This window comes from Sorex araneus, chromosome 4 (genome assembly GCF_027595985.1).
Source record: "Sorex araneus isolate mSorAra2 chromosome 4, mSorAra2.pri, whole genome shotgun sequence".
NCBI classification, from domain to species: Eukaryota; Metazoa; Chordata; class Mammalia; order Eulipotyphla; family Soricidae; genus Sorex; species Sorex araneus.
The window spans coordinates 127,178,195-127,203,860 of record NC_073305.1 but is presented as its reverse complement, the minus strand read 5'-3'; the positions used below and the strand labels follow the sequence as shown (position 1 = coordinate 127,203,860).

The 25,666-nt window shown below is 39.6% G+C and overlaps 1 protein-coding gene across 1 annotated transcript in view; it reads left to right on the top strand.

Moving 5' to 3' along the window:
• ASCC3 (activating signal cointegrator 1 complex subunit 3) overlaps positions 1-13,172 on the top strand; it is a 332,257-nt gene extending 319,085 nt beyond the window's left edge. Inside the window, exons 38-42 of the mRNA XM_055136146.1 lie at positions 3,564-3,715; positions 5,123-5,273; positions 8,402-8,611; positions 11,627-11,802; positions 11,900-13,172. Coding sequence (XP_054992121.1) covers positions 3,564-3,715; positions 5,123-5,273; positions 8,402-8,611; positions 11,627-11,802; positions 11,900-12,047 — 837 coding nt within the window. The 3' untranslated portion in view covers positions 12,048-13,172. The remainder of the gene's footprint in view (positions 1-3,563; positions 3,716-5,122; positions 5,274-8,401; positions 8,612-11,626; positions 11,803-11,899) is intronic.
• The last annotated feature ends 12,494 nt before the right edge of the window (positions 13,173-25,666 follow it).

Sequence of the window (25,666 nt, the reverse complement as noted above, 5' to 3'; positions counted from 1 at the left end):
TGGGCCAGTCCACATTCACTGCTGTGAACTCCCACCTTCCCTGTTTTTTTTTTTTCACCTCTTTTTCTCACCTGGTTTCTTGGCAGCACCTTAATTAAAAATGTGCTCAAAACCAGTCACTGTCACTGTCATCCCGTTGCTCATCGATTTATTCGAGCGGGCACCAGTAACGTCTCTCATTGAGAGACTTGTTACTGTTTTTGGCATATCCAATATGCCACAGGTAGCTTGCCAGGCTCTGCCGTGCGGGCGAGATACTCTCGGTAGCTTGCCAGGCTCTCCGAGAGGGGCAGAGGAATCGAACACAGGTCGGCTGCGTGAAAGGCGAACACCCCCCCCCCCAAGCAAAAAAGAAAAAGGGAAAACGTAATGCGTGAGTTAGACTGGAGAATGAAGTGTATCCCAAGTAGAATAGGATGAGGGAGCTAATAAAAAGTGAACATTTAAGAATATTGTCAGGGGCTGGAGCGATAGCTCACCAGTAGGGTGTTTGCCTTGCACGTAGCCGACCTGAATTTGATCCCCAGCATCCCATATGGTCCCCCGAGCACAGCCAGGAGTAATTCCTGAGTGCAGAGTCAGGAGTACACCCTGAGCATCACCAGGTGTGACCCAAAAAGAAAAAAAAAATTGGCAAATGAGAAAATTGCAGCAACTTATTATCCCTTTTCTGAAAGGGAAAAAGGAGACAACTGTGATAATCCAGAACCAGTTAATTCATTGGCTTATTATGGTGTTGACTGTCAGGCAATGAAGTGGTTGCTAACTTTTGCCTTTTACACAGTGAAGCCATGGAAGAAATTTAAGAGGAACACTAGGATCAGTTTTGCCTCTGTAAAAACTTATCTGGATGACAATATAAAATGCAAATTAAAGAAAAACTAGATGAGAATATGAATGAAAGGATATTCTTAATATTCCAGGGTTTATAACAAGGTAGCGTTGAGGAGCAAGGAAAGGCCCAAGAGAACAGAATGATCTCAGCATTGGTGGGGCAGAAAGATGTAGCATTTGGTTTGCCACAATGTGGTAGTCTCAAAACCTCTGTCATCGGAGAGTCTTGATCTCTTCATTCACTATTATTCTGAATTAAAATACAATTAATAATAGCAATTCATCATATGACTTTTCATTTACCTCATAAAAGCAGTTGCTTTCCATAACTTTTTTGTGTTTTCACATCTGGATTATACAATAAAAAATTATTGGAGAGCACTCATGAATTTTATGAAATCTTTCAACTTCATCATGAAAACTTCAAAGTTAAAAACATATGGTCCCTCAGTCCAATTCTCTAGTATGCGAATTTGGGGTCTGGAATTTATTGCTGGATAAGTTGTAACATAAAATTAATTGTAAGTAAAATCGCTGTAGTTACTCCACATGACAACTTCTGATACCATTATAATACTATATTGGATATAATTATTCATTCTTTTCCTTTGCACTCATAGAATTTGTTTAATGATTTGTAAACTATTTTAATATACATATATACATATGTATGTATGTACATATGCATCCTTTTTATTTCTTTGGTCTAAGTATGTTCATCATGGCTTGCTTGTCTCAAACTTCAAAGTACAGCAAAGTGTTTGAAAAGCAAACTCTGTGGAGAAATAAGAATAGAATTAAATTTTCCATAGATTCATAAATATATACATTGGTACATGTACGCACATTGATAATACATATACCTACTCAAATCTGTTCTCCCAACAAACAGATTTTATGATATATAATCAAACTGTACAAAAGACTATTTTGACCATTCCAGCACATTAACCATGATACCTAGGATTATTGGACCATTTCCCTGTAATGTGTAATATAATAACTCATGGGTTAGTTTTTAAAGTGTTTCTTTTTTTGTAAGTTAGAGAATACAGAGTAGAAAATGAAAAGCTTAGAAGAAAATTATATCTACCTCAATAGTACCTTTCAAATTTATTTTTTAAATCTAATATATTCTGTACTTTTCACAAATATGTTACTGTCTGCTACTTACTACTAAACATGGTACTGGCCAGTGGGGAAGGGGCATTAACACATTCCACAGGGCAAGCAGTAGTCTTGGGTGCAATTTAGGGGCACTTCATGTTTGTTCTGTTAAAAAATGTAGGGGCAGGAGAAGCACAGGGTGATTTTTTTTTTCTCTGAAAAATGGACAGTAAGCTAAGTAAATTTGAGCATCTCTGTGCTGAAGGAGGTTTTTAAGCCTTTACCAAGCTTGTAATTTCTCTTACCTTCATCTTTTTATTTCCCAAAACAAGAGCAAATGCTTAAAACTGTATAAAATAGAGCATGATATTACTTCCTGTGTCTTTAAGTCAGTATTCTCCAGAATCTAATTTAATTGAAATAGCTTTGCCTGTGTAAACGTCTTTTTTGTTTAAATAAGATTTCACTGTTTAGTTTTGCCTTAAGCAAATGCAGCCATTTGTTTGTCCATAAAACATTAGATTAAATATATAGACTAATATGAATAGCGTCTATCAATCCACATGTACCACTGTCTGTTGCCCACTTTGCTGGTGTGCAGTATGTTTGCTATTTTAACTGAAAATCAGGGCCCTATCTTTAGCCCACTTAGTGGGGGTGGGGAGATATATATTTTTTTGTCAAGAAGAATCTCTCATTGCCTTGCCGGTATTGATTTTAAATTTGGGGAAGTCTTCCTGAGACTCTCTCTTGAAATGCAGCTGCTAATGCTCCTGACACTGTGGATTTTATAGATGTTTGTTCTCAGAGTGCACAGAGATTTTTCTCTTTGTTTTATTGCTGAGTACCAATATCAACTGCCCTGATAGAATTAAATATCCTGCATTTTGTAGGCAATAATAAGCACTAAAGGCTGTGGTAGATTCAGCTAATTATCCTCCAATTAAACTGTAGTTTTATCTTCTGCTTTCTGTTTTGATCAATAGGAACTTAGAGAGGTATGCTTGTTTTTTTGTTTGTTTGGGGCTAACATCACACACACACAGACACACACACAACCACCACCACCACCACCACCACCAGACACACACACACACATACACACACACACACACACCCCACCACTACCACCAGACACACACCCATATAGCACTGCCACCACCAGACACACACACACACCCCATCACCACCACCACCACCAGACAGACAGACACACACACACACACACACACCCCACCACTACCACCAGACACACACCCACATAGCACTGCCACCACCAGACACACATACACACACAGCCCACCACCACCACTACCACCAGACATACACACATACCACCAGAAACACATACACACACACCCACACACCACCACCACCACCAGACATACACACATACCACCACCACCATTAGACACACACACACACCAACAACAACCAGACACACACACATACACACTCTACCACCACCATCAGACACTCACAGCCCATGACCACCACCAGACACACACACACACACCACCACACACACACACACACACACACCACCACCACCACCACCACCACCACCATAGAGAGGGTAGGTACTACAGCACTCATGTGACCTGTCTATTTTCCCTGTTCAGGCAATGCTGGATGTGGCTGCAGACCAAGGCTGGCTAGTGACCACTCTGAGTATCACCAACCTGGTCCAGATGGTAATCCAGGGTCGATGGTTAAAAGACTCTTCTCTTCTGACAATACCAAACATAGAACAACATCACCTTTACATTTTCAGGTAATTGCTTTCATTTTCACTATCATTGTGGGTTTGTTTGTTTTCTAAATGTGACTTTTTCCGTACTTGAATTTTCTTTATATTTGAACAGGTCACTTGAATTTGTATTGCTGCTAGAATATTGGTTCTTTCCAGTGGAAATGCCTAGTTTCCCAGAGTGAGACATGGTCTAGTGATGTAAAGGTCTCACTTGGAATTGGATCACCTGTTCCCAGCCGAACCACAGTTCAATTTAATCTTCTATTAAATTGTTTTCCATTAGCAACATTGGCTGCATTTCTATTCTGTGTCTGTTATTTTTTAGTGTCATCCTTCATTTAAAAACAATATTATTAGAGTGCTTAGTGATACAAAGCAAAATAAATTCCAAATTTTTGTTATTGCTGATACATTTGAGAAACCTGAAACCGTGGTCAGAGTAAATTGTGCATCTATGTAATGTCCACAATTTGGTAGTTACACACATACCAGCAGCGCAAGATGTGACCTGTGCTTAACAGAAGAATTTAGAATATCATCAAATTATTTAAGGAGAATCGAACACCTTAGCAAAATAGAGAACAGTTTGTCAGAGCATGCATGTCAAAGTAGCACCTCAACATAGCCCACGGATCTACTCAAGAAGCGGCTTGTGGCCTAACAGATTTTATCTAGTTCTTTACTGTGATACTGAAAACTGCTCTATTGTATGGATTTTGTTTTATATGTGTCTTCTTGCTGTAGAAATAAGAAAAAAGTTTAGGTGGACTCTGTTCCTCAAGGATTGAGCACTACCTAAGCTATAAATCTCAAGTATTCCAAAATATATGTTCCCAACTACTTAGACTGGAAACGTTGCTGAAATGCTTATTTAGATGATTTGTTTACCTCCACTAAAAAGATTTCCCACTCCAACTTGGTATTTTATGCCTATGGAAGCATACATCAACACTTTTCCAGAGGAAAAGACCCGCTATGTATGAACCCAAGTATTTTCACAGCTCACTTGTATATTATGATAGTGGCGCTACCTTGATTGGATGTCTTCAAGAAGGCTGATTAGTTTTGAACAAAACTATTTAACAATAATGATTCTTAAAACCATACAGTAGTCTTGGGACCAGGAAGATACATTAAGGCATTTACCTTGAAGGCAGCCAACCTTGGTTTGATCTCTGGCACTGCTGATTGTCGTCTGAGTACTACCAGTAGTGATCCCAGAGCACAAAATCAGGAATAAGTCCTAAGTGCTGCCAGACCTGGCCCAAGAGCCAAAAATAAGAATAAGACATCTTGTGAAACTTAAAAGGCAAAGCGTACTGTAATCTTTTTAGAAACTGTTCTAATGACATAAATCATCTTTGTTAGAAAAACATCCCATTTGTGCAGTCAAAGAATGATGTGGTTGATGTGGATATTGTCTCTTAGGAAATGGAGCTCAAATACTAAGGGCTCCCATGCTGGAGGCCACAGTGGCTTCATCGAATGTCTTCCAGAGCTGATCCAGGCCTGTGGGGGAAAAGAACGTGTATTCAGCTCCATGATCGAAAACGAGCTCCCTGAAGTTAAAATGAAGCAGGTAAGTCCAGCACTTCCATGTGCCAAAGCTCTCTTACTCTATCTCATAAGTCATGCTAAGACTTTTTTTTTCTAAGAGTTTGTTTTGGAGCCAGACTTAGCTGGATTTAAACTTTGTTTACTTACTTCACTGTATCACTTTCATCCCGTTGCTCCTCGATTTGCTCGAGCTGGCACCAGTAACGTCTCCATTGTGAGACTTGTTACTTTTTTTGGCATATCGAATATACCACGGGTAGCTTGCCAGGCTCTGCTGTGCAGGCGAGATACTCTCGGTAGCTTGCTGGGCTCTCCAAGAGGGGTGGAGGAATCGAACCTGGGTAGGTTGCATGCAAGGCAAATGCCCTACCCACTGTGCTGTCACTCTAGCCCCAACTTTTAAGTCTTCAGCAGTTTTTCCCAAATGTACATTTGGGTACATAACACATAATTATCATATTAGCTTATTAATGAATGACACTGCTGGACAATTTTTATTTTTCTTGAAACTTTTATGTCTTTCTCCCCCCCCCTCTCTCTTTCTCCCTCTCTCTCTACCCGCTGTGCTGTCACTCTAGCCCCAACTTTTAAGTCTTCAGCAGTTTTTCCCAAATGTACATTTGGGTACATAACACATAATTATCATATTAGCTTATTAATGAATGACACTGCTGGACAATTTTTATTTTTCTTGAAACTTTTATGCTGACCTGGAAAAGTATGACATATTAAAAGTCTGATTGTTCAATTTCTGTTGAACCTATAATTAGCACAAAAAACTAAATATTCATAATAAGTTTCTGCCTTGCTAAATTATCATCAAATTATGAATAAAAGCAATATATTTAAATCAAAACAAGGCTTCTATTAGCAACAACAGATTTCTAACATAACATACATTGACTTTAAGCCAAGTTTTAGATGTGATAAAAAATTAGAACATTGTTATAATTAGTTCAGGGAGAACTCAGAAGTAAACTTACTTAATTTATTTGCATAAATTGCCGTTCTGTTATCTTTAAAACCAAATGCAAATTGGCTCAGTCTGATACGATGATGGTTATTTGGCTCAAAAGTGCTTCAATTTGCAGAGCAATCTGGTGTCGGCTCTGCAGTGAGGCGATCCCAGGTAACATACAAATCCTGAATTATTCCAGAAATTAGTATGTTTAAAGCATCAATTTAAGTGCTAATTGCAGTAGTAATGAGAAAAAGCAGTACGACTGTGAGATTTGCATCTTCTACCCCATCAGTATGCCTGGAACGGCTGCTGACTGGCAGAGGATTTGGCTGCTAATTAAATAATTGTATGCATGGCAGTGCTCTTGCCTGATTCAATAGATGAAGATTAATCCTCAGATAAATATGTTTGGCTGGTATTGAAATGTCTTAGCAGTTTCTTTAAAAATAGCTCATGTTTTATATACATATGTGTATGTATGTATACATTTACACTCTCAACAAATATATGTCTGCATGTCAGGGATTGAAAAATAATATCAAGTGCTACAAAAATACTATAAATATGTTTGTGACATCTGACTTTGAAGAGCTTCATGAAACAATGTCCCTAGTTGCTAATAATGAATATATACATTGGCAACTAATTTTTAATGGTTCAAGTGAAAAAGCATAGGAAGTCTTCATGTGATAAATACTACTTGTGTTATCTCTCAAAGGTAAATGCTTTGCAGAAATTATGTATTTAAGTATCTTCTTGATCACTTTTCCACTCTGGTCAGCCTTAAAAGAATATTAAGTGGTAAAGCTTCAGTACTCAGTGATTCTTGGTTCTAGCAGGGAATAAGCCATTGTTTGTTACCTTAACCCACTGTGTAGATCATTCTTTGGCTTAGCCATTGCCAGATTATATCTGTTCCAGATATAATTTCAAATTTACAAAACAAGTTAGAGGATTGGAAATGGATTGAAAATTTGCATTGGATTTACATTTTTTTTTTTTAGTTCCTAAGGGGTAAGTTGATTCATCAGGGCTACTTCATTTCAATTAAGTATACTCAGCAGCACTAAAGTCTTAGCAAACAGGAAATAAATCAAAACCTATAAGGAAATTCATGGTATGTATGAAAGAAAACATACATACCTTGTTTCCTTAAAACAAAGAAAATAAAATTATTCATGTACTTCTTAAAACTGAAAGGTAACAACTAATGAAACAGCCAGGATGTTAATGAGCTATCTCTTGAGTGATAGTGATAATGCCAAATAATTATTAATGTTAGGACAAATATAAAAACTAATTTCTGAAAACTATAAAGGTCATTTATCATATTTTTTCCATAGACAAGATTCATTCTTTCAACAATGGTTAGCATTTCCTATTTGTATAATGCATTCTCACAAATATGATTTAATTTAATGAATGTAAATAAAATTGGTAAATTATTTTCTATTCCTTTTAATATGTGTCACATTGATAAATATTCTCTATTCTCTAACTATTCCCCAAGCATAGTTCTTTTTTCAAAAGGAACTTCAGACTAATAGATTTTCTTTTGATATATGGATATATAAAAAAAAGTTTTCCTTTTGGAATATAAGCCAAAAAAGCCATTTTGCTCAGTAATTGGTTAATGAATGATATTGACTGATGTCAACAATTGCTTTACAACATTTTTTCCAAGTTGTTTTTATATCTCCCAAGTACTATTCTCTCTAGGAATTCACATAAATATTAAAACAGATGCTTCTTTAAAGCCAACTCAACAACAAATGTTTTTCATCAGTGTGTGAGGCTAGTCAGTAACTGTTTAGTATAGCGATTATTTTCAGTTGCTTTTAAAAGGACTTTGAACAACAAAGATTAATAGAAGCATACTATTTTACACACATGCAAATGACTATAAGAAAAAATAGAGAAATTCAAACAACATCTGTATCAATGTCGATATCCTGGCATTAATATTTCATTTTTCAATACTTCCATGGGATGAATGAAACAGGGAAAATGATGCCTAGGGTTTTTTTCTGTATTGTTTCTTACAACTGCTATCAAATCCAGAGTTAATCTCAAAACAAAGAGACGGGTTTTGTTTTGTTTTTTTTTTAATAAAGCACACTATTTCTTATTTAATGACTATATTTCAAACTAATCATTCCTTTGTTATACTCTTTTTCATTTTCATTCAGGCATGGAGCTTCTTATCCCACTTACCAGTGATAGATGTTAGCTTAAGTGTTAAAGGCTGGTGGGATGATTCAGATGAAGGACATAATGAACTCTCTATCACAACTCTGACTTCAGACAAACGAAATGACAACAGATGGATCAAGTTGCATGCTGATCAAGAGTATGTGCTTCAAGTCAGCTTGCAGAGAGTCCACACTGGGTTCCACAAGGTACAGTGTTTGGTTTCCATTCTCAAATGCTTCACACCAGATGCCAACATGCGACACCACACATATCTTTTCAATTACTAATGTGTCCGTGTCATTCATGAATCCTGCTTTCTCAACTGACCTTAAGCGCTGGAGCCAGTCTTCTGAAATTATGAAATTAGTCAGTTCTCTCCAGGCACCTTTTTTTTCCAACCCCAGAATATCTACCTCATGTAATATTGTATTGCCTGGAGTACTAAACCAAAGTATGTTATGCAGACCCAGTTTAACAAATTCCCTGAAATGCATATTAGAGGCTGGATTCTTTTTTTTTTTCCTTTCTTTTTGGGTCACACCCAGCGATGCTCAGTGGTCACTCCTGGCTCTGCATTCAGGAATTACCCCTGGCCGTGCTCAGGGGACCATATGGGATGCTGGGAATCGAACCTGGGTCGGCCGCATGCAAGGCAAACGCCCTACCCGCTGTGCTATTGCTCCAGCCTCAAGGCTGGATTCTTTGACCTTTTTCCAAGATAACCACTTAAGAATCTATGGGGTAGAGATCTCAAGATCTATGCTTTAACCTAGCACCCCAGATCATTTTGAAGTACAATTAAGTTGAAGATGCACTGCACATTGGGCCTGATACAGAGTAAAGGAAAACTTTACCAGGCCACTCTGTGAATTTAAATAAGACACAGAGCTTGTGGCAGATTGAAATAAGAAAAACTCAATCGTCTCTGGAAGACTTCTTCATGTCTGGAATAGGCCCCAGAAGCGAAGTGTCCATTAGTACTACCCCTTCTGTTTTCACACAGAAAATAGCAGTAAATTTCTGTTGTTAAGATGCATTTTCAGCACTGTGCCTTGAAGTTGCACTTCATTTTATTTCTAATTCATTTATCACTCCATGCTGTAGGAACTGTTTAGCCTCTGGCATTTCAGAGGTTTTTGTATGAGCATGTTTAGATGAAAGTGTACAAAATAAAGTTAGTAATAGTCATACAGACAAAATTATAGGGAAAATGTCAGGGGATGTTTTCCTCCAGAATTATTACTTAAAAATTAGATTTAACCATGTTAAATAAAAAAAGACAACTGTAAATGGAAGTGATCATTTTGGACAAGAATTGAGTGCTGAAAGGAGGCAAAGTGATAAACATGATAAACTTTCAGTAACAGTATTGCAACCCATAGTGCCATAGTGCCTAAAAGGGGAGAGAGAGAAAGAGAGAATGTGTGTGTGTGTGTGTGTGTGTGTGTGTGTGTGTGTGTGTGTGTGTGTGTGTGTTTCTGCCATAAAAGCAAGTGTGGGGGGAGGGAAACTAGACATTGGTGGTGGGAAATATACACTGGTGGAGGATGTTGGAATATTGTGTCATTGAAACCCAATCCATTGAAACCCAATCCTGAACAACTTTGTAACTATATATCTCATGTGATTCCATTTTTTTGTTTAATTTTCTTTTTTTAACAGAAGCCTTTTTAAATAATTTTTTTAGTTTCACTGACCTCTCTTTTTTTGTTGTTTTTGTTTGAGGCCACACCCAGTGGTACTCAGGGGTTACTCCTGACCCTGCACTCAGGAATCACTTTTGGTGGACTCAGGAAAATGTGAGGCTACCAGAGATCAAACCCTGGGTCAGCCACATGCAAAGCAAGCGCCCTATCCACAGTACTATTGCTCCTGCCCCTGACCTCTCTTTTAAAATGCTTTAAGTGAAATATCTTCTGGAATATTGCATGAAGAGCTGGGGAGATAACTCAATGGGCTGAATTCATGCTCTGTATGCAGGTGGCCATTTTGCTTCCCAGCACCACATGATTGGTCCCCAAGCACAGAGCCTGAGCCTGAAGTAGCCCCTGACTACTGGCAGATATAGCCCCCCTGTACCCTCCCTCAGCAAAAAAAAATAAAAAAAGAGGAATAATTATTGGATGAAATATGATTGGGGGTATGTCATTATTAGTGTACATTGTTGCATGCCAAACAGGCAGTGTCTTAAAGGAACACCAGAACAATGTTGTGTTTTATAAAATCAATTCAAATTAAAGATTTTGAGTCTATCATTACAGTTGTATCTAATCTCATACTGTGGTAATTAATGTATTTTACAAGTTCCTTAAAATTTTTAGTTCTTTTGAGAAGAGACTTTCATATTATCACCACATTCTAATATATATTTTTATATTATCTGGCTTACATTGGAGATCGGCAGAGCCTGGCAAGCTACCCGTGGCGCATTCGATATGCCAAGAACAGTAACAACAAGTCTCACAATGGAGACGTTACTGGTGTCCCCTCGAGCAAATCGATGAACAACGGGCCAACAGTGACAGTGACACAGGAGATGCTCAGGAACTACTCTCAATGTATTTTTCAAGGGTCTCTGTAGGCAGAGAACTATGCAGTGGCCTTGGATCAAACACTGGCCTACAGCATTGCAAAACTGCAAAGAATGTGCATTGGCCCTTTGAACTGTCATCTCCGCCCCAAATGTTCTTTTTTTCAGTGAATTTATATTCTTGGGTAGGAGAGGAGGTATTTATATTATATACTGTTTATTGTCTTGAGGTACTAAATCTCCTGATTGCCTCTCCCAACCCCTGCCTAAATAAATGTTTCTTGTAAATAAGACTTTGGAAGAGAGTTTTGTTTTTGGGTTTTTTTTTTTTTAGCGTGGTTTATCTCAGTCTTCATCTGTAAATGAGCTATTAATGCCACTTACAAGAATGGCTTAAGGATTTACTAATTTGATGTCAAGTTTCAGGACATTCATTTCAAACAGAGCCAAAATATTCTGGTGATTATAACCACAAAGTCTATAAAGTGCTTTGAAGAACTTGAAGAAAAGCAGGTCAAAAGCACCAAAGTTGAAAATATAAAACATTCCAGATAGATCTATAATACAGTGTGCAGATTTATGGCCTTTAAGTAAGACAAAGTAGCCTTTTAACTGCAACCAAGTGGTATAGAAAGGCCAGGTGTTATTAATGGCTTATCCTTTATTTTTTTTTCTTTTTTCTGGTTTCCAGGGAAGGCCAGACAACCATGCAGCGACCCCTCGATTTCCCAAATTAAAAGATGAAGGGTGGTTTTTGATATTAGGAGAAGTGGACAAGAGAGAACTTATTGCTTTGAAAAGAGTCAGCTGTGTTAGAAGTCAGAGTGTTGTCTCCATTTCTTTTTACACACCTGAAATACCTGGAAGGTAAGCAGAATTATAACCCCCAAGACTTCCCAAAGAAGTAAAGACAACTGTGGTCAGAAAGTTAGTTTACATGCCTTGCCCTGGTTTTCTTTTGCAGGTATATCTATACACTCTATTTCATGAGTGACTGCTACCTGGGTTTGGACCAGCAGTATGACATTCATCTCAATGTGACGCCGGCAAGCGTTTCCTCACAGAGCAGTGAGGAGGTCTCGGATTCCTTCCCCGACCTGGAAGTGAAGTAACTGAACCTGAAAAGAGTATATGAGAAGAGTAGGGAATAAGTCTCTGGCTGTTCAGTCATCGAGATCAAGTTGCGTTTCTTGATGTTTGCTCTGGTGAAACCAGCATCTCACCTCAAGATCCTGAGAAATTGACGTCAGCCACGCGGAAGTCACTGCTGTGGCCTTTCAACAAATACTGCCTTTTATAATATTGTCTTCATGGGTTTCTCACTCTGTATGGTGAATAACTGTGGAGGAGAATCTTTTAATGTGTGTACAGTGAGATGTTATCTAGGACTTATGCAGATGCCACCCCTCACAGTGTCTGGTTTACAAGAGTATTACCTCCTCTTCCACTAAAGAAAGCTACTCTGTGGCGTGACAGTGTTAGGATTTGTTGTGACAGATTTCTAACCCTGCCATAAGACGTATCTGATGCCATCTCTAAGGTTGCTCACAAAGTGTCTTATTAGCAAACTTATCCTTTGATTACCCATAGCAGCAGTTTTATGAATTTCTTACCGTCGTAAATATTAATAATATATGGTGTAAATTTCCATTACCGAGCCCAATGGTGAAAAAAGAGAATAGAATATACAGATCCTAGAAAATGTAGATACTGTAACTGGTTTAAATAAAATATTTCGAGTGCCACTTCAAGCCAAGATGACTAAGTTATTTTTCCTGTTTCTTTCCCATTGTAGCCCCTCTTCCTCTTCTGTTCTTTTCATTGCTTCCACTTCAAGAACTGGTGGGTTAAGGGAGGTCTCCCAGGTGGTACTCAGAAGGCCCAGGGCTCCTCCCAGCCATTCTTGGACAACTGTGCTGTTCAATGCAATGGTCAAGAATGTGGTACTGCTTGGTCTCATGGTGCCAGGGATAACCCAGTCACCATGCTCAGTGCTGGGAATCTCTAGACCACACCTAGTGGTTCTCAGAGTGCTCTAAGGCTCCACGTGGTGATGCTTAGAGGATCAAACTGGATTCAGCCTTGCCTTTACTATCTCTCTTGGCCCCTCACTACCCAAAACAAAGTCTAAATAATGTGAATATAACAAGTATAATGTCTGCAGGACTACTTTCAGAGTCCTTTCTGCTTTTTCCTTTTGGCCATTTCTTTCCTAAATAAAGTCATACCTAAAACCATCATAGTAGTGGAATTTTTTTCTTCAAGGAAGATTCTAGACAAACGGTCAATAAGTTCATACAGGAACATGAGGAGAAACAATCTCATTTTCTTGTTTATCAGAATCTTTTTTTTTTTAATTCCTTTTCTCAGTTTTACTCATTGGTTCTGGTGTCTTACTCATTGTAAAAACCAGGAGTCTTACTCATTGGTTCTGGTGCTCACTGGGAGTCAGATACTTGGTTTCAGTGCTTGCCCACATGCTGACCAGGAATCTCACATTTAGTTGGGGGTGCTTCACTAGTGATTACTTCATTTGGGCATCCCCAAACGGCAGGGTTGCAGTAATCATGTTCTTTTAATGTGGATGGTGTTAAGGATCCAACTCATGGAATTATACCTACAAGTGGGCACTGTGCCAGGGAACTATTCCCAGATTCTTCTGCATCATTTATTTTTGATAAATAATGAGCAGGTTTGGGGGGACAGGACAACTGTTCTATGACATTTCCGTATGAGATAGAACATGGTAGCAAAAATAAATAATTTCTGCTAAATCCACCAGAGAAAAAATAATGGGAGTTAAAAGTGATCAGTTGAGAATGCACTGCAGAGAATACCAGTGCAGTAAGACAAGATGCACTTGACTGGAGGCGTTTATCTTATTTCAGTGAGTGAACAACACCATTTGTCTATGACTTCATCCTCAATCGTTACTTAATCAAAATGTTAGTGTTAACTGGGGCTGGAGAGATAGCACAGCGGGTAGGGCGTTTGCCTTGCACGCGGCCGACCCGGGTTCAAATCCCAGCATCCCATATGGTCCCCTGAGCACAGCCAGGGGTAATTCCTGAGTGCAGAGCCAGGAGTAACCCCTGTGCATCGCCAGGTGTGACCCAAAAAGCAAAAAAAAAAAAAAAAAATGTTAGTGTTAAGTACACATTTAACGGACAGGTACCAGCACAGTATTAAAATATAGCTATTTAGAAAGCCGTCAGAAACCTTACAGAACATTTAGTGGCCAATAATTCACCAACATCTCAAATTATTATTATCTAATTATTGAGAGAATGGTGGTGGGGAAGCAGTTTTGACCCACACCCAGTGATGCTTAGGGACTCTGCTTGGGGGAGATCAGTACTCCAGGCATCATGCAGTGCCGACGATCAACCCGGGGTCAGTCATGTACAAAGCAAGTGCTTTAACCCTTCTACTGTCTCTTCAGCACCAAGAGAATTTCTCTTGTTTTCTTAAGGAGAAAAATCAGTAGACTGTATTTTGGAATGCTCTCAGCTGTAGTACTAGCCATAGCCCCATAGACTATTCATCTCTGGTCAGGCTACTGCATTGTGGCATTGTGCAACCCTAAATTTATGTGTGTTTTATATTCTGGGTATTGTCAGTCCAACTAATGGAATTGCTAGTCAGATACTTGTTGCAGGTACTACCTTGAGTATTCATAATGAGTATTCATATGAGCATCATATGAATACTCATATGAATATCATATGAATCAAAGACATCCTGCCCTCAAATATGGCAGTCTGATGACAAAGCTGGACATTACTGTTAAATAACAAAGCTATTGCAGTTAATTGTGATGGAACTTTAGCAGTGAAATGTTAGTAAAATTTTGAAGGGTTATTTAGGCTGAGTTTTATAAATGAATTATGAAGTCAAAGATGAAAGAAGTGGTCCAGTTGGAACTTCTTTCATAAAGGTTCTAAGATAGTCTAGCCTTGAGCATCCAATTAATCTGCATTTTCAGATACATGATTAACAACAAAAGGATGAAAACAAATCTTCGAAGTGACCTTGAATAAGAAAGTACTGCAGATCTTATGTGTATGCAGTGGAGTTTGTTGGCAAGACACAATGGAAGATTATGACAACATTCCAAGAGAAGAGAGCCAGTGAAGTTATAAGCTAACCAGGAGCCTGGGAGGGCATGCATCCATGCCTGTGGTTGGGTAATAGGTACTAAATACAAGAAAGTATGAAGTTTATGAAGTAAGAACCAAATCAAGAGCCCTGGCTTCACAGGTAGCAGGATATTAATTATTGAGTGATTGAAACAAAATAGCAAAGGAGGAAGTTGAATTGCAGGAAATCATCTGAATGGGCAAAGACAAAGGAGAAGCGGTGAATTATGCGGGCTGCATTAGCTAAGGCCAAATGCAGTGAAGAATTCATTTTATAAGACTCAGGCTTTTGGGGATGGAGTGATAACACAGCGGGTAGGGCATTTGCCTTGCACTCGGCCAGCCCAGGTTTGATTCCCAGCATCCCATATGGTTCCCCAAGCACCACCAGGAGTAATTCCTGAGTGCATGAGCCAGGAGTAACCCCTGTGCATTGCCGGGTGTGACCCAAAAAGCAGAAAAAAAAAAAAAAAAGGAATCAGGCTCTTTCCCATAACCACATGAAAGTATTGAAAAGTCATTCTAATAACGAATATCAATAACTCCATTGAGCTTTCAAGTAAGAGTTTCTAATTACAATATGAAAAATAATGGAGGGCAGTACTTGAGGAATATGTATTTAGTTTGGTTGGGGGATTTCACCTTACAGTTTCCAGGACTCCATGCTCCATGCTCAGGGATCACTCTTGGCTGGGCTCCAGGTCCCTGTATGGTGTTAGGGATCTAGTCCCTGTCAGCTGCTAAACTATCGTCAGCTCCTTTTTTCAAGTTTTGTTTTTTTATGTAATATACATTTTTGTGTTGCTGCAGCTGGGTTTATATTGAAAAATATGTTCTATTTCCTATTTAACAGGGGATCTGAAAGGAATAGTGACTGTCACTGTCACCCCGTTGCTCGTCGATTTGCTCAAGCGGGCACCAGTAATGTTTCCATTGTGAGACATGAGAAAGGAAGAGTATTCATTAAAATGGAAAGCTGGCTTACTGTATCAAGAGAAATAGTTTTACCTTTTTTTATTTTCATGAGATATTTTTGATATGTTTGTCATTAATTTCTGTAATGCTACCTTATTCTGATTGCCATACTTTTGTTTCCTTCACCTATAAAACAGATAATACCTCCTCGGCCTGTCTTTCAGAGTAGTTGGATCCATTGGGATAGAAAGGGCAATAAACATCATCACTCATGTGTTTATGTAAAGTTTTTTTCTTTTTTCCCTGTTTTTTTCTTTTTGAAGCCCTGTGATTTACAGTGCTATTAATGATAAGGGAGGATAAGGTTTTATTCATGCAACATTCCACCACATCCTCCATCATTGTCCCCGGGTTCCCTCCCAACCAATCCTCCCCCTCCCCCTTCTATAAAAGCCCAGTTCTATAAAACAGTTTTTAGGTTCTGTTGTCTTGGACCATTTTTGTTATTCTCATACTAAGTTTCTTTATATTCCACATATGAGAGATCCTCTCTCTCTCTCTCTCTCTCTCTCTCTCTCTCTCTCTCTGTCTCTCTCTCTCTCTCTCTCTCTCTCTCTCTCTCTCTCTCCACACACACACATACACACCACCCAGCTGACTTCACTCAGTATGTTAACCTCTACTACTCCCTTCCCTATAGCATTGTGAGTTTTGTTGATTAAGTCATCTGTGTGCAGATACATAGAATGATAAAAAGTCATACAGAGTAAATTAGGTACAAATGAACATCCAAGCGTTCATATACATTGTAACTAAATTGGTCTTCGGGATACATCGATAGGGCAGGGGGCTAAGCACCCACACACCATGACTATTGCCCCCAAAAAGGCCAAAACCCAGAGAGAAATTCACCTGTGTTCCATTCTTTCACACTATGTGCTTTTAGTCTCCAAATGCATATGCATACATACATCCAATTGAAGTTCAGCACACTAATGGCAATGGGAACTTCTTTGAAAAGCTTCTGGGGGGGGGGGGGTGGCTGGAACGATAGCACAGCAGGTAGGGCGTTTGCCTTGCACGTGGTCAACCTGGGTTCAATTCCCAGCATCCCATATGGTCCCCTGAGCACCACTAGGAGTGGTTCCTGAGTGCATGAACCAGGAGTAACCCCTGTGCATCACCAGATGTGACCCAAAAAGCAAGAAAAAAAAAAAAAGGGCTTCTTGGGGGTGTGTTTTGATGGACAGTGAAAGGCATACAGAAGCCCCAGACAGAAAATGAAAGTTCTTGACTACCCTGTTTCTACCTCTTCTGGATTCTAAAGACCAAATTTGAGCACTTCACAATTGCCAATGGCCATTATGGTCTCCAAGTCAGCAAAAGAGACCACTCTGGAAATAGAACAGCGTTTGAGAACTAGAGCGTGGAGATACCTCACACTTGCACCATTTGGGAACATACCGTATGTTCCACCGAGAGTAAAAGGACATCATTTAAGTAGGTTTTAGAAAGTCCTTTAAAAACATTTGTCTACATTCTCGGGGGATGGAACAATAGCACAGCAGGTAGGGTGTTTGCCTTGTACGCGGCTGACCCGGGTTTGATTCCCAGCATCCCATATGGTCCCCCAAGCACCACCAGGAGTAGTTCCTGAGGGCATGAGCCAGGAATAACCCCTTTGCAACACTGGTGTGAACCAAAAAGAAAAAAAAAAAAACATTTGTCTATTTTCTTAACGGTTCAAGCAATACCCTTTCTACCCAAACTCCCTGGAGTCATGTTGCTCCCATGCTTGTAAAAGCGCGAAAATCAATTTAAGTATATTCAGTAAAAACCTAAACCCTTTCCTTTTAAAAGCAAATATTTGGTTTTTCTTTCAGAAGTACCTATTTTTACACCATTTTATCCAACCTCTGAAACCTAATTTTAGCCAAAAATAAGGAAAAAGAAATGTGTCACTGACTACAAACAGATGCTGTTTTTAGCAGAATCAATGAGAATTATATAGACATCTTAGTAAAACCTCAATCTTATTTTCTGATACTTTAGAAAAATGCATTCCTCTAAAAACACATTACCCTTCAAGTGGCCTTTGGAGAAACTGAAACATTGAAGAAATCCTTGGATTGCAGCAAAGAACATTCTCCGTGGACAATTCTAATCAATTACAGAAACATAACTGTACCCAGATCATATAATATACCACAGTGATGATCCTGGCTTCTGTTCATCTTATAAAATGCTGCAACTCAAACACTGGTCCTGCTGCTGTTTGCAGCACTCTAATCCAGAAAGATTTACTCTCAATTGATTGTTACTTTTCATGCTGAAAATAATTGTACATCTGCATCTTCTATTCCAGTTTGTCATTTAGTTATCTTTGCCCACTGTGTTCATTATTTTTGGATGTTTCCTCCTATCCCCAAACAATATATTTGAAACACTCATGAGAATGCAATTGCATAAATATTGAATGTGTTAAAGACAGAGTCTGAGTTAATTCAGAATGAATTTAAGTAAATTGATTGAAATCAGCTTTTATTTAGGAAATCTTCTAGGGACAATTCTGACATATTTAAAATAACTAACTGTTCACAGAGATGTGATTTGCTTGTGCATTCCAACAAATCTGTGAATCAGCATTCAAAACCAAAATGCATGCCTGACTTGCTGGATGTTGAAAAATTGCAAGATAAGAGAGTCAGAAAGATGATACCAATTACACTTACAAAGTACCTGGGAAAATTCTTCAGAATGAAATGTATTAATAAAATCAGATAAAGGTAATATAACAGTGATGAGGTATTTAAATGAAAAAGGGAGGTCCAGAGAAATCGTATAGGAAGTGTGGCCTTGCATGCTGCTGACTCCTGTTCAATTCCCACAAACTGCTGAGGCTCACTCTTAAGCACAAAGACAGGGAAAGTGCCTGAGCACAACATGTGGCCGATTCTCCTGCCATAAGAAGAAAGAAAATGTAAAATATAATCATATTTTTTAATAGACCCAACAGACAAAACAAAATGAGATCTGTCACAGAAAAGGAAAGAGAAGTGGTAACTACAATTAAAAATCAAATGTGAACTGGAGAGATAATACACGAGGTAAGGTACTTGCCTTTCACGTAGCTGACCCTGGTTCAAGAACTTTCTATTGTCTCCCAAGCCTCACTGCCAGTAGTAATCTCTGAGCTCAGAACCAGGAGCAAGCACTGCCGGGTGTGAACCAAAAGATAAAAACAATCTACCAAAGTGAAACCATAGCTTTATCCACAGAAATATAACTAAGAGGGTAATGCTGAAATTCTATAATACCAGGAAGGTAGCCAGGGAAACGTGCCAGGCCAAGAATGAGGGACCCAGATACCATGTCCCATGATTCCCTGATTATGTACTAGCAGAACTAACAGGTTTTTCCTTCTGGAATATCTTTAAGTTGAGATTTAACAGCAGAATTTCCTATTGCATGTTGATTTTGTGCTTCCATGGAACATTTCCTCACAGAAGGATTTTGTAGGATTCACCTGAAGAAAAGAATTAAGAAGCCATTGGTGCCCTGCAGGCATTGGCAAGGCTATGGCCTGGGCACCAGTCACTCTTCCTGGATCATCAGAATTAAGCTGAATTCCGAATAAATAGGAACATATCCCATCATTATCTCCCCTGGTTAAAATGTCATGAATTAACAAGCATACTTGCGTGCTTCGTGATGTGATAAAGGTCTTAAAAGGTTCTCTTCTATTTTTAATTTAACACCTTTGAAGCTGACACTAAAAATTAGTCATCCCATACAGTGTATTTGGTCAGAAGGTATAACTCTAGGGTCAAATTTTGGTATTCATATTAAAACTATTTTTATTTCCTACCACAGGTTGATAAGAAAGGAGAATTCTGGGGCTAGGGAGACAGTACAGGGGTTAAGACACTTGCCTTGAATTCATTAGGTTTCAGTCTCATCCCCAGCACTGCCTGGTCCCCTCTAGAAACCCACCCCCAACTATAGAGCCAGGAGTAGCCCCTGAACCCCACTCAGGTCTGGCTTTAATATCATTACATCCATATAAGATTACCAAGAAAGGTTAATTCTGCTGATTTTTACTATCCAATTTTAGCTATAACAACTGAAGAAAACTACCCCAACACCTTTTGCCTCATAAGGGTAAAAAAGAACTGAACTTGGAAAATCAGCTTTTTATGAAGAAAGATGCAAAACTAGTAACACTCTGAGATGAACTGCCTGACAATTGCCAGTGGGATACCAGATTTTCTACAGACCCCAACTTACCATTTCACTGAAACTTAAGTTTTTTTCAATAAAAAATTTTAAGATGAACTAAAAATGAACTAAAACTTCCCTATTTGAATCCTTTTTAAAGGCCATCTGTAGCTCACTCAAAATATGTATTTTGGGGGCTGGAATGATAGTACAGTGGGTAGGGTATTGGCCTTGCACGCGGCCGACCCATGTTTGATTCCCACATCCCATATGGTCCCCTGAGCACCACCAGGAGTAATTCCTGAGTGCCAAGCCAGGAGTAACCCCTGTGCATCGCCAGGTGTGACCCAAAAAGCAAAAAAAAAAAAAAAAGTATTTTTTCCCATGAAGCAACTAAAGGAGTACGTACTAAGCATAGTCTTCAACCAAAGAGACTATGACAATGTTTCAGGACAGGGCAACAAAAATTAATCTCTAATAGCTCTCAGCCATCTTATCCTGTGTCTCTTCCACCAGCCTTAAATATTGTCTGTGTTCCTGGGGTAGAAGGCAGGGGGTGGGGGCATGGAGTTGGGCCACATCTGTCAGTACTCAGGATTTACACCTGGCTCTGCCCTCAGGGGTCACTCCTGGCAGTGTTCAAGGGCCCCTAGTGGTTCAGGGGATCAAACCAGGTTTGGCCACATGCAAGGAAAGCACTTTAACCCCTGTACTCCTCTGGCCCTCCTGGGTGCTATGTCACTGGTACCTTTACCAACATAAAACTGCATTTTCCATAAGGTATATTTGAGAAATAGCTGTGAGACAAATAAAACAGACAAAGTAAAGGTATATGAGGCTTCTTCAAACACCAAAATGTGCTCATTGTCATTGTCCCATCTTCTTTTCAAGAGATCAGTGGAGATGTTTCCAGTGCCAGTTACCAAAGTGTCACTATAGGATATCTTTCCTTTTAACAGGTCACTCGGCGGACAAACTTTCTGCATCGAGAAAAATGATCAAAACGTAAAAAAATAAGACCAGAATTCAGCACATTAAAGGTATTTTTCAGCAGTGGGTTTTAAGGTTTAAAAGTTCCTTATATTTGCCATACATTGCTGGAGAATATTTTACAGCCTTAACCTCAGGCTCATATTCACTTAACAATATGTTTCTGAGTAAATGTGCATTGTCTAAAGACATTGGCACTCTCCATAGAATAATTCTGGAAAGTGGTATGGAAAATTTATGAGTGCTAAATCCTGAGAAGGGAACTGGAAGGAGAGATGATGTTTAATGTTTAGCACCATTTGTTGTTGTTTTACCTTGTTTATACAGTATTTTTCCACTGAAAATTTTTGGTTCAAATGATTTGATATATGTTTTTTTAATTCACACACAGAACAAACTAAAACATTGCTCTTGGTCGTTTCTTTACAAACTGAGATTAACTGTGCACGCCAAGCAATAGGAGATCCATGGAAGTTAAGGAAAAGAGATTTCATTTCTTCTCCAGGACAATTTTTGGGGAAAGGCATGATTTCGGTTCATGTCTATGTAAAGGGCCCTGCTCAGACAGGCATGTGTGCCCTGAAGTGTCCACAGTACATAAAAATAACACCAGCTGCACCCAAATCCCTCAGAGCTTAGACAAAGCACCATGAGTCTGAGTAAATGGTCCATGATCTTTATTAAATATTTTATTGGGCTAGAGAGCACAATGAGCAGGACACTTTTTTTGCACGTGGCCCACTGGAGTTTGATTCCTAGTACCCCGTATACATTTCCCTGAGCACAGCCAGGAGTGATCCCTAAGTGCAGAACCAGAAATGGCCCTCAGCATCAACAGGTATGACCCAGAAGAATAAATAAATAAATAAATAAATAAATAAATAAATATTTGTTTTTGAGCCACAACCAACGCAGTTCAGGGCTTACTCCTAACTCTGTGCAGACAGATCACCATTACAGTGGGACCATATGGGGTGCCTATGATCAAACCATGACTGCATGCAAGGCAAGCACCCTACCCGCTGTACTATCTCTTCAGTCCCTAACCATGCACTCGGTGCTCTATTTATGGAGAAAAACAAGGTTTTCAGGGAGGTTTCATTCTTGTGCATTTTATAGCTTTGAGAAAAAAATAGTCTTCTGTTGATTCATTATGATGGGGTGAATTGCATCACAATAAGATACATTGGTGCCTAACCACCACCGGTCCACCTCAATACCTCAAAATGCAATTTTGTTTAGAAACACAGTTTTGACAGAGGTGATAAGGTTAAAATTTGATCCCGAGAGTGGACCCTAACACAACATTATTTAGGTGGCTTATAAAAAGGGGAATTTGAAACCTGAGACAGATACAAAGAGATGATGGTACAAAGAGATCTCAGAGTTTCTAATAGAGACGTGAACAGGGAGTGGTGTCAGGCTGCCACAAGCCCAGAAGGGTGAGACCACCAGGAGGTGAAACAGGCAAAAAGGACCCTGCCCCTTAGGCTTCAGAGATAGCAGAGCCTCATTGACCTCTGCATTTCAAACCTCCACTTCCAGAACTATCACGGGAGATTGATGTTCTAAACCACCCAGGTTTTCTTACTTGGTTTTGTCATCCTTAGGAAAAGAATACAAACCTCTCTCACATATCCTGAGTTTATAGAACACCGACAACCCCTACCAATGCCTATGGCCTATTGAGTGTCTGCCTTTCCCATTTTGCCTCTAGCTGACCACAACTTCCATGTCTGGGCTCATTTGGTTTCTGTGCTTGAAGCCATTAGGTACCATCTGGCTGTAGACTTCTTGCTCATCCCCTAGTCTCAGCCTCAAGGCATCTCCTTGCACTAGAGAAGTGCTCCTTTCTTGCTCACCACCCCAGCCCTCTCTCCAACCCTCCCATGTACTGATGCATCTGTCAGTGGGTCTGTCCCAGTCAGTGATACCATGTCATCTTCATCTGTTTCTCAGAAGCCTTCTATAGTTTTGGGTACAGAGATTCTTAGAGCTGTTCTTGAGCTGACCTGCCCTCTTCACACTGTTTGAAGAATACTATGAGGAGATCTAGGTCATTGCCAACCACCGCTAGAATAAAAGTCAACACCCTGGGGCTGGAGTGATAGCACAGAGGGTAGCGCCTTGCACGCGGCCAACCCGGGTTCGATTCCCAGCATCCCATATGTTCCCCTGAGCACCGCCAGGAGTAATTCCTGAGTGCAGAGCCAGGAGTAACCGCTGTGCATTGCCAGGTGTGACACAAAAAGAAAAAAAAAAAAGTCAACACCTTGAATCTAAACAGATTGTTGATGGATTAGGAAGAAGGAGGAGTCATGACACAGAAAAACAAGACCAGGTATCTGGTCTGTTTCTAGTACTTCCGTAACTATTACTCTTTGCTGGTCAGAAGTCCCAGGAGATAAGAGACCACAGCAGCAAATGGAATCTGCAGAGTGGCAGTAGGACTCGGTTGTAAATCTTTCCTCTTTGCAATATTTTTATTTCTAACACCTCTTGTCTGCGTTCACATCTCCCATGACTGTATTTGGCCCTAAGCTATTTTAACTGAATAAATGATGACTGAATTGAAACCACCAAACCACGGGACTGAACAAATGAATAGACATGACAGAAGATTGTAGAATAAGTAGGTGGTCTCATTTCCCCACTCTTTTTATTATAAGTCCCAAAGAACATGTTTTAAGAACCCCATGATTTTGAAGAGATTTTTTTTAAGAATGTAGGGAATAAAAAGCCTTACTTTTCTAACAAAAGAACTTTTTCTCTTGATCTTTCACAAATTAGAAATGACATATATTAACATGCTATTTCATTAACAAATTACAGTCCATTCTCCACAGCTAGGGAATAAAGAAAAAGTTCACCTAATAAGAGAGGTTAGCTCCTAATTAGGATCAGACTGTAGAATTTGCCAAGTGTAATTTTCCACTGCAAATTTTTCTCCAGTTGACCTTGGCTAGTATTAAGGACATGGGTTTAAAAACACATCTTTCCTTTGCCAGCACGTCCACACACAAAGCACCAATACCTTCCATAGACTAGTACTGAGTTTGTCTCCTTCCCTCCTGGGAGGCTGGGAGCGATATTCTGCTCCCCCGTTTCCTCAAGCTTTCAGGAATCTTCTTGACCAGTAAAGACCATTTATTATGAGAAACAGAAATGGAAAAAAGGAACCACGTCTCCACTCTATATTCCCTGTATTAGTTAACTGAATCTTGTGCCCATTGTGTGCTGTAATGATATACACTTTCAGAGGTGTTATAGGGGTTCAACCTGAGCGAAATGTGCTGGTATAAAATAAGTGCCCAGGAATCAAGCAATAGTATAGGTAGGTGCTTACCTTGCACAAAATCAACCTGGGTTCAATCCCCAGCACTACCTGTGGTCCTCCTGGCATTGCCAGGAGTAGCCCCTGAGCATAGAGCTGTAAGGAAGCTCCCAAGTACCACCAGATGTGCACCCACAAAATAAAAAACAAAATAAATGGGGGCCGGACTAATAGCACAGCGAGTAGGGTGTTTGCCTTGCACGCGGACGACCTGGGTTCAATCCCCGGCATCCCATATGGTCCCCCAAGCACTGCCAGGAGTAATTCCTGAGTGCAAAGCCAGGAGTAACCCCTGAGCATCGCTGGGTGTGACCCTAAAAGCAAAAAAAAAATGAATAAAAAATATTTTAAAGCAAGTGTTCACACAAGTTATTTTCCTTCTGAATCTGTGAGGCTGGCATTCCTCTTGATTTTGCAGTTAAGACAACCAGAGAAGAGTCTGGGTGAGAACCTAAAGGTTCAAAGAATGTGCTTTTTATGTGGGAGCCTCAGGTTAAACAGGCACCTCAAGGTTCCATGAGCACTGCCAGAAGAGGACCCCCACTCACACCTGGGTATGTCCTCCTTTCTGGGAAAAGACAAAAAATGTATACCCAGAGAAGCTAAATCACACATGCAGGATAAGGGCGAGATTTGAGATTTGAATCTCTCATCAAAGAGTCTCCTACTCTCCAGTCCATCTACCGTCTCACCTCCAGCTCATCAAGGAGGCCATAGGAATGCAAGCCCTGCCCCCTTACTGAGATGCTCAAAAGAGAATACGGAAAAGCCTTGAGAGACAATTTTTTTGTTTTAGATCCAAGAAACAACCACTACTTCCATACCTCCCCATTTCATCCCCACTTCCCCTCCACAGATGGTGGGGCCCTGGTGTAGTTGATCTGTGCACCACTGGGATAGGGATTTCCTAGTGGGGCAAGGATCAGAGCTTTATGCAATCACTCCATCCATATTGATTGCTTCACCACACGAATAGGAAGCCTGTGGAAAAGTTCTATAAATGCACAACAAGCAGCCCAGCTTCCTAAGTAAGCACTTTGGAAAACTTTGGAGCATTGAAAATTTTCCAGTGACTTCAGAGACTTGAACATACCTTTCAGAGACTTGACAGTGGTGGGAGAGCATAAAAGGCTTA